Below are 10,792 nucleotides of genomic sequence, written 5' to 3' on the forward strand. Positions count from 1 at the left end.
GCATTTCCACACCAGCGATGACATGACTGTGGCGCCAAATCATTTATGTCCCCACGCATCATGTACGTCATCACGTGTTGACGTCATCAAATTGCGATCGGTTCGTGAGATCGGCCAAGTTAGGGAGTACCGATCGAGTCATAAAATGTGATTATCGGCCGATACCGATCTCCGGCCGATCGATCAGAGCATCCCTACTTTTAATACAATAAACAACAAGTTAATATTGAGTAAATTCGGACAAAATATTGCCAGTTACTGCCAGTTACTTAGAGTCATGCATTGTGTGTCTCTGAGCAAACACGCAATATTAGCATTCCTGAATTAAAATTAATTACCTTGCATAATAGAGCTGTGATCCTGTCACGGGTGTTGTAGTAGCTGGAGTTGACCCATATCACACGGATGAGGTTAAGGATGTGAGCGAGTTTGGGTGCAATCTCACGAGGTTTAAGCTGAGCAAGCTCCTCACATGGCTCTTTCAGTAGGGACAGGAAGGAGACGTTTGACTGAGCCTGCAAAGTACTATCCTGGAGGAAAAAAAACAAAAATCAATGTTACTTCAATGTTGGAAAATAGATAGAACAAGATATAGAATGATAGACAGAATGAAGGATAGATGCATAGCTGGATAGATGACAGATAGATAGATGCATAAACCAAAAGAAAGAATGTTAAATAGATCCTTAGACAGACAGACAGATAGACAGATGCATAAACCAAAAGAAAGAATGTTAAACAGATCCTTAGGCAGACAGACAGACAGACAGACAGACAGACAGACAGACAGACAGATAGATAGATAGATAGATAGATAGATAGACATTCTTGCATTTTGTTATAAAAAAATTGAGATAAACATCCTTTTACTGTAACATACAGGATTTGATGAACATGCTCCTCCCAAATTTAGCATTACCTAAACCAGGTCAAATAATTGAGAACAACACATTTACATTGCCCTGATTTCACTCATCTAAAGTCAGTTTGGCACAGTTAAGGTCAACTTCAGTGACATTCGAATAAGCTTAAAGGGTTTTACCCCAGTGGGACTTGTTCTTGGATCAACACCCTTTGTTGACTGCCGCCATACACAACAGTGGCTGTTACGGGGCAGTGATCAGGCACACAGCTGACTCTACAACATCATTATTACAAGCAGCCATGGGTGCCCCTGAAGGTCAAATAGGCCTGATGTTTAATTATTTCACTCTGGTCACATTGATTTTTTTAGAGGCTTTGGAGATTGTATGAAATGAAGGACGGCAGTTGCTTCAGCCTTGCAATTTTGCGCAGTATGAAGCTGGAGGCATAACAATCAGAAAAGAGGACACATGTCCTCCACACTGATGCAGGACTAGCTTCCTCTATCTAAACCCCAATCTTGAGTCATTATAAGAACAACCATAAACTGATCCAAAATCAGTGTTAAGGGGCAACGAGGGTGCGACACTAAGCGCTGAGGTAGAGCTGACAGACATGCTCCGTCTCCCGTTGAAATGAGAAGCCGGGCCAACTCGTAATAGCGAAGCCCGAATGTGAGACGGCCTCATTTCCGAGGGGTGAGGAAAAGCCATTCAGAAGCCGCATATAAATCATCAACAGCCAGAGAATGTTCTTGTTCAGCCCATTACCCCTCGGCTCAATTCCTGCCATGTAGCCCCACAAATATTTTCACACACCCATGGACACACACACACATGTAGATGCTCAGCTTTACCTGGATCTGCTTGGCTAGTTTACAGAAGGGTGGGATGTAGGTTGATGTGTAGAGCTGCAGAATCGCCTGTATATGACAGACTCCAGGTTTCTGCAGCTGCTTACTAATGCTGTCCAGATCAGCACAGCGGCTCTTCCAGAAAGAGATCTCCTCCAGGAGGCCCGAGGTGTCTCCTATGTCACTCACGGGTTGAGCGCTCAGCACTGCTTTTATTTGACGTGTCCAGTGGATCATCACCACTGGGAGACAGAAAGAGAGAAAAGGGATTTGTGAGGAGCTGCATTCTATTTACTTCAAACCAGCAGAAAGTTTCATTTAAATGTCCATCATTCACAAAGTTCTACACACCCTTGCATGATCTTTCATTAAATACTGTATGTTGGCTCATTTGAATGCTTTTAGCAACTACTAAGGGTGTAGTACTCTTCTATCATCCAGTATTTGACTATTTAAATGTAAACTACTTGACAATTATAGAATCTTGAAAAGTGTGTATTCCATCCCAGAATGGAGTGAGACGAATGCTGCTGTGGATGACTACTCTGCTCCCGAAACTCCATCAAATCTCACTTTAGAGGCGGCTTTTTGAGGACATGGTCACTGAAGGTCAAGTTTGCCCTCAAGAGCATCTCAACACATCCCATTGGTAATGCTTGTTTTCAAATCTACTGCTATTGGGTATTTTGGCCGTGACCAGCTTACATTAACCAGCATTAAATTACTGTTTAGGGACAGTTCACCCAAAAATGAAAATTCTGCTATTAACTACTCACCCTCATGTTGTTCCAAACCCGTAAGATCCAAACCTCGTTCATCTTTGAAACACAAATTAAGATATTTTGGATAAAATTCGAGAGCTTTCTGACCCTCCATAGACAGTAATGGAACTACCACATTCAAGGCTCACAAATGTATTAAGGACATCGTTAAAATAGTCATCAGTGCCCTAGTAAAAAAGTAATATATTTAAAATACATTTATTTCATACTAAGTATAGTTCAAATCTATTGACATATTTACTGGCAGATAACTCGAGACTAGTGGTGGGCGATATGACCAAAATCTTGTATCACGATATGGTAATTTTATATCACGATAACGATATATATCATGATATAGTTATTTTTTCTTTTAATAAGGTTATGATATAAAAAATTTTGATACCATAGAATTTTCATAATCCTTGTCACCAATGTCAATATCAAACTAATACAGGAAAATAATTATAAAAAAAAAACTCAAGCTCACTGGAGATAATCATTGATGTAATTACAATGTACTAAAATAGTCATTGATGTAATAAGAACAAGAAACTAATTAAAAGCAATAGGACCCTAAACTACAATAAATAAGAAATACATTAAATTAATCTATCTACATATCCATATATATATATAGGCATAATTATTATCATTATCATTATTTATTTATTTATTTTCATCTTATTCTAGTTACAAAATTGATTTAGTCAAGAGCAGTGAGAGATTTTCTCTCACTGTTGTTTGATTAACATGAATGGCAGACAGGACGAATATTGGACAGCTTCCCCTTTAAGACCGAAGTCCGGATCCAATATACTGTTACACATGCGCTTTCTCCTGCAACTGTTTACGTTCCCTTAATACTTAAATGACTGTGTTTATGAGGATACTTGCAAAGCCGGGCATTTGGACGCATATAAGTGTTTATGCAATCTTCAAAGCCAATAAAGCGGCAAAAATGCTCACGAGCTCTATTAGCAGCTGATGCGTGGCTTACGCACTCCTCTCACACAGAAACAGAGACAGCGCGCGCATATAGCTCTGTTGTTTGTGTTTCAACGGCCTAAAATCAGTTGTTTTAAACTGCAGTGCTTAAAAACGTGTGCAAACATGAAGCAACGTGACGTGAGCGCGCATGCTGTTATTCACGTTTCTGCCTGCATCCCCGTCACAATGCATGTAAGACTGCCGTCATTCAAATGATGAAAAAGTATTGCCGTAAACAATTTTTTTTGCGGAACCCCGAAATAAACGAGAGCATAATATGATATATCTTAATTTGTGTTCCGAAGACAACCGAAGCTCTTACGGGTTTGGAACGACATGAGGGTGAGTAATTAATGACAGAATTTTTGGGTGAACTATCTCTTTAACAGTAATTTAATGCTGGTTAAAGAGCAGGTCATATGGGTTTTTGAACAAAGAATGTAGTGTAGCGCACACTTTATAATCATTGTTAAATTGTTGTTTATTTTGCTGCACCGGCAGTTATAAGGTTAATGCGGGAGAGACGAGCGAGTTAGGCTGGTGCGGCTGTGATACAGCTGTTCTGCGTTCTGATTAAAAGTTAAGACATAGCGTCTTTTGTCTGTCGTTCTTCAAACGTTACAGTAGACATATTTTGGTTTACAAACTGTATTGTTTCATCAGTTAGTCACGTTAGCACTCGGCTAACGTATCCACCATTATTGATTTAAGCGTTGACAGTTTAGCAGCTAGACGATGTTCTTGTGGGCACCAATTGTGCTAATATGTGATGTACACCTAGTGCAGCTTTAGGTTTCTAGGTAAAGCACGATATTACTGTCTTACTGAAGTAGTTCTGATAATTCGCTGTGAACCCACTATTTCCTAAGAATGTGTTGATTAATGTAGACTGACCTTGTTCTAATTACTTTGTTTAATAATGAAGAATGTAGTGTAGTGCACAGACTTTATAATCATTGTGAAATTGCTGTTTATTTTGCTGCACCGGCAGTTATAGGGTTAATGCGGGAGAGACAAGCGAGTTAGTTAGGCTGGTGCGCCTGTGATACAGCTGTTCTGCGTTCTGATTAAAAGTTAAGACAGAGCGTCTTTTGTCTGTCGTTCTTCAAACATTACAGTAGACATATTTTGGTTTACAAACTGTATTGTTTTATCAGTTAGTCACGTTAGCACTCGGCTAACGTATCCACCATTATTGTTTTAAGTGTTCACCGTTTAGCAGCTAAACTTTAGCTTTGGGCACGATTCGCTTGCATAAGTGTTTTTGTATTTTATGACATTATTATAAGACCGGATTGGAGCACTATATTATTGTTTTAAGTAAAGGTGCTTTGTCAATCGTAGCGCTCGCTAACTTGCTCAAGGAATCCTCTCTGTGCCAATCACAACAGGCTTGGCCAGCTGACCAATCAGAGCAGAGTAGGCTTATGGAAGTGAGGGGTTTGCTCCAAACTTGCTTGGAATGAATCAATTCGAAATCATTGGCAAATGACTCTAATATTAAATGTATATTCTGAGAAAATTACAATGTTTTCTGACCTTAGATGCATTTAAACCTGTTGTAGGGGACTCCAACACAATATTATGACACTTTAAAATACCATATGACCTGCTCTTTAATGTAAGCTGGTCACAGCCAAAATGCCAAATAGCAGTAGATTTGAAAACAAGCATTACCAATGGGATGTGATGAGATGCTCTTGAGGGTGAACTTGACCTTCAGCGTCCATGTTCTCAAAAAGCCGCCTCTAAAGTGAGATTCGATGGAGTTTCAGGAGCAGAAGATGAACATAAGGTCTTACGGGTTTGGAATGACACGGGGTGAGAATTTAATGACAGAATTTTCATTTTTGGGTGAACTATCCCATCAACTACCGGCAACATTTTGTAGTGCCTAAATTAATAAATGAATCGCGTCAAAATGAGTACGACACACGTTTTACCATTTGCACCACTGGAGCTGCCGACTGTCGCCTGTCTTTTGTAATGTTGACTAGCCGAATCACATGTTGGTGGGCAGAGTTTGTGTAAATAGCCTCTGCCAACAGGTATAAATTAATGCCTATACCTGTATTTGGCAAATTAACATAAGCCAAAAAGTCATCTCACAGCCAGAGCAAGTCATTCAGTTTTGACAAAGGACTACAAAAACAATACAAACAGAAATAATATTATATATTATTAGTTTGTGGTCAGTAAGACTTTGTTTGTTGTTTTTTTGAAAGAAATTAAAACTTTTACATAGCAAGGACTCATTAAATTCATGAAAATGACAGTATAATTAAAAAAAAATTTACTAATAAAGGAAGTTCTTTTGAACTTTCACAGTCCAACTGTTTTCAACATTGATAAAAATAAGAAATGTTTCTTGAACACCAAATCAGTATATTAGAATGATATCTGTCATGTGATACTGACAACTGGAGTAATGGCTGCTTAAAATTTAGCTTTGCCATCACATATTTTGTAACACTTTAAAAAAAACACATTAAGGAACACAACAGTTCCTTAATATAATATTCAGAAATAATATTTCAAAATATTGCTGTTTTTCCTGTATTTTTGATCAAATAAAAGCAGCTTTGGTGAGCATGATATACTTTTAAAAACATTTTTAAAAATCTCACTGACTTTTGAACGGTATATATCAATACACATTAAACTAAGCCTGTATAAAGAAAGGGCACCTTCCGACCTCTTGTTGACTTTAAGACAGTTGAGAAATTTTAAATACAATCTGGAGGACAAATAGTCTCTGCTCTGCTGCCTGCTGTAAAAGACCCTGAGTGGAGTATCATTCATACCGTGTCCTGTTTTTTCTTTTTTTTCTTAAGTTAGCTTCTAAAATGCCTTTTTTCTCCAACACCTCCAAATGCCCCAAGTATGTCCCTTTAACCCTGGACCCCTCCAGGACTGCCAAATTTAATAAAGACTCCTTTAACTGTCTTAGAGCAGCATGGCAGTGTTGAATTGAATTAGCCCTGTATTTTTGCCCTTCAGCTGTGGTTACTGTGTAAATCACACTCACAGGTTCTAGCCACGGACTGTCACGGTAGATGTAATTTCCTGCATACGGCATGTTATGTACTTTTCACACTGTTCATTCCTCACAGTCCACTCCATCAGAAATTATTCAAGCCCTCACACACCCATACACACACACGACCACAGTCTTACTCTCCAGCCTTTGCACCAGACTCTTGTTCGTGACGGCCTCCTCTGGGCGGTGCTGCAGAGCCTCCAGAGGGACGTACAGCACAGTGCTGCCCAGCAGTTTAAATCTGCTGTCTGTGGAAAAAAAAAACAATAGTTGGACATCAGTAATCCGATCAGTGAAAGTCATCCATACCAGCAACACCAAGTACAGCACAGCACATCATCACATCCATCATGTCACTCCTCATTCTTACTGCTACAGACAGCAAATCCATCCCACATTATAGTGCTTTGCATGTTGGTGAAATGAATCAACACAAGAGCACAAAAGGGAAACACAATAAAAGTTTACTGCTATGCTTTTATGCCCGTGTGGCACGTCTCAGCCGTCACAAATGGTTTTTATGACTGCTGTTCGTTTTTTTTGTGGTTTCTACAGTATCCGCTGCTCCTTCCATGCTGGACATCAAAACGATGCTTACTGCAACCCCTTCAACAGGCGTTTAAAGAGTGAAAGGCAGATAAAAAGATAATAGAGGTCTGTCACCTTAAATTTTTGGAAGGAGAAGTCTGATGGAGGGAGACAGAAGAAAGAGCGAGATACAAAAAGTACGTAGCATATTGAGAGATGAAAAGATTAAAAGGAACAAGGCCAATGTGTACAAGTTCGACTAGCTGCTTCATTCTGTGATGGCAGTTATGAGACGTAGAAATAAAAAGAGTGGAAGAACACAATGACAGCATTCGATTGGCCTTTACAGGGAGAACAAAGACAAGCAAACAGGATACACCAGAGGGAAAATAATGAGACATCAAAAAATAAAAAATAAATAAAATAAAATAAAGCCGGAAAGTGAATGAGTCAGCTGGCTGAGATGCGAAAAAATGTGCATGTGTGTGTATTTGTGTGTCTAATCCTATAGAGTATGTGGCTTTTTTGTGTAGGAGTGGGTATACAGTGTCTATATTTATTCAGTACAAATTCCAGGCCAAATTCTTCAGCTTTGGTAGATGAGAGAGACGAATTGGCAAGGCTTTACCTCACGGAGTAAGAATGAACTGAGCCTGTGCTGTTATTTTTGGAAAAGGCATGGCTAACATCAATATAACTGTGGCCGCTTACTCACTTCTTTCAATTGTAACCTGAATTCCCTCTGAATTACACCATTTTAACCAGCTTAATACATCACTTAAGAGCACTTTGTGACCTCACTGTTATTTGTTAGCTTAATTAAAACAGATTCAAGGTAAATTTGCGGTATGGCATTTGAATCATCTTTCCATACATCTCCAATGGCTTTAAAAATGTATTTCTTGGCACCCAGTCTTACCGCCTCAAACATGATCTACAGAATTATGTGCTAAAAGAGGAGAACCAAAAGGCGAATTGTTAAAATTGTCGAACGGCTTTCTGATTACCCGGGAGCACTGCGGTAGTGCCTTTCCCCATGTCAAAAGAGCCTGTGATTGGTGGCTGTGTTATTTCTGTTTAGTCAGAGTCGTGCTGCTCTGGGTGATGTGGGTGTGCTGATTGGACTGATGAGCATAATAATTGAACCATCACAGTGCTCCACTGTGCCCAGGTGATTACCTCTGAATGGCTGACGGTGGAGAAGCTCAGTCAGATTGCAAAAAAAACCCACAAAAGCACTGATTCTGAATCAGCTACGCCTGTTAAGCCGATGGAGAGCAAATCAAAATACAAAATGTAAATGTGATCTCAGGTCAGTAGTGCTTGGGTTTAGCTTAATGTGAAAGAAACATATATGAAGAAAGTCGCTGACTGCAATATTGATGAAAGGAAGGATCAATAACATACAGTAAATGTGAATTGAAATAGAAAGTGGTAGTAAAAGAGAGGTCAGTGCACTTCAGTGAGCATGTAAATAATAAAGCACCCGGGCTGCAACGCTGTACTTTCATTATTTTTTTTAATGAAAAAGAAAATGAACTTTCAATTTTCAAAGTAACTTTTGAAAGAGTTTGAGACATTAATCAAAGATTGTATGTACTTCAGGCAGCTCCTTACTGTACATGCACTGTAATAAATGATTTTTCAAAACTGTAAATAAAGATTACTGGAGTATGTTTTATAAGAAAATAATATTTCAGGCTTTCTACTTAATAATGTTGTGTTTAATTCAATTTGTTAACAGAGTGTCTATTTACACTAAGTGCAAATAGCCTGCCTTGTTGGCAGAGGCTATTTACACTAATTCCGCCCACCAACATGTGATTCGGCTAGTCAACATTACAAAAGACAGGCAACAGTCGGCAGCTCCAGTGGTGCAAATGGTAAAACGTGTGTCGAACTCATTTTGACGCGATCGACCCGGGTTCGAATCCGCCTTTTGGCGAACTTTTTTCTTCCTTTTCAAATTTCAAATCACATCACAAATCACAACAAGCATTTATTTTCAATGAAAATGAAGGAAATAATCAAAAAGTTGAAAATAAAGTATCGGGTAGGTGTAGGGAGGGCTTTATTGTCCCAATAAGGTGGCATCCATTTAATAATTTGAATTAAAATTAAAATTTACACTCAATAAGTTATTATTGCATACTTTTTTATAATGTACTACAATACTGAGGTGCAAATAATTGCCACTATTTGCAATAAGTAGTATAAATAGCAGAAAATCTTGTTATTTTAACAGTGTAAATAGAATCAATAGCTATTTGCATTTAGTGTAAATAACATATCACTAAAAAATGCTGCTATTTGCACTTAGTGTAAATAGCATCTATCGCTAAGAAAATATGCTATTTTCACTTAGTGTAAATAGCATCTAATTGCCATTTACACTTAGTGTAAATAGCCTCTATCACTATTTACACTTCGTGCAAATAGCCGCTGCCATTTGTTAATTGTTTCTCTTCTAAATTATTTGTACAATTTACAAGCAATTTCTGAGAAAAAAAATAGTTTTTGAAAAATTGACATTTTTTCCCAATGTACACGATTTTAAAACCACCAAGACACCCTTCATGGCCCCCTTTTCAACTGTTATTAATGCATGTTACTTCATGCTGTGCCAACTGTAAAGTCACAACAAATAACATACAAGTGTATACAGGAGGTTACTGTTACTGTCTGAGGAGGGCCCACACTAGGTGGCGCTGTGACTGTCTGTCATTACCTGTAACTTTGCTGAGGAAGCGGTGCAATTCTACAGAGTAGTTGTTCTTGGCGGTCTCAGGCCAGGCAGTGCTGAGGGTGACCTGAGGGGTGTGAATGCCATTCATCAGCCTGAGGAGACCCTCTATGGCCCCTCCCCTTACAGAACCAAACTGCACTGTGCTCCAAAAACTCTCCTCTGTGATTATACTGTCCTCTGCCCGAATGAAGTAGGACATGTGCTCAACCACCTGGGGGGAGTGAGAGAGAGAGAGAGAGAGAGTGATGGAAGATGGATAAGTGGGAAAGAGAAGATGTTGGTAATAATTCATATTTTTTGAGTGCTAACTGATCACCAGAGGTCATCACACACAGTTTAACAATGAGAGTAGGGCTGGGCGATATAGCAAAAAAAATTATCAACGATATAATGTTTCATATCGTTCAGTATCGATAATTATTTACATTTTTTAAAACCTTTTTTAAAACAAAGAGCAATAGAAAAAATATTTAAATTTAACCACTATATTTTTAAATTAACCCAATTTATTGAGACAAACAACAAATATTTATTTGTTTTAACAATCAAACACAAAATAAAAATTAAATATCTAAATTTCTAATGTTTTATATGCAGATTAAATGGGTCTTAAAGGGGTCATATGATGCTATTTTAAAGATCATTATTTTCAATATTTTGAACGCAGCAGCGGCGCGTCTCGTGGGCTAGACTAGCAAAACATTAAAATGCAACGTCACTTACATCATCACCGCATCTCACGCGCCACTGATGACGCTCCCTGATGCACACCTAACATTCAAATGCAAATATTTATTTTACATTCGACATAGAATTCATTCTTTATTTACAAACTCCTCATCACAGGCAGGCTCAGCACTCATTTCAGCATGTGTTCGTTTTTGTGTGTTCTGTCTGCGTCACTCATAGCACCTGCCTATATCGTGCGCTATATCGAATATTTTTTCTATCATTATCGAAGAAGGTGTACCGTCGATAAATATCGATACCGTTTTATCGCCCAGGCCTAA

The 10,792-nt window shown here is 38.5% G+C and overlaps 1 protein-coding gene across 1 annotated transcript; it reads right to left on the reverse strand.

Annotated features, from left to right (window-relative positions):
• Nucleotides 1-338: 338 nt before the first annotated feature.
• Nucleotides 339-9,870, reverse strand: LOC107738061 (dynein heavy chain 2, axonemal-like; the record flags this gene model as incomplete). The annotated part of the gene is made up of 4 exons (XM_016549740.1): nucleotides 9,765-9,870; nucleotides 6,646-6,756; nucleotides 1,721-1,959; nucleotides 339-530 (listed from the first exon to the last, which is right to left on the reverse strand). Coding segments are annotated over exons 1-4 (648 nt in total), but the record flags the coding sequence as incomplete, so codon positions are not given.
• Nucleotides 9,871-10,792: the final 922 nt, after the last annotated feature.

The sequence above is a fragment of the Sinocyclocheilus rhinocerous genome, unplaced genomic scaffold, assembly GCF_001515625.1.
Source record: "Sinocyclocheilus rhinocerous isolate Xijiao unplaced genomic scaffold, SAMN03320098_v1.1 scaffold494, whole genome shotgun sequence".
Lineage (NCBI taxonomy): Eukaryota > Metazoa > Chordata > Actinopteri > Cypriniformes > Cyprinidae > Sinocyclocheilus > Sinocyclocheilus rhinocerous.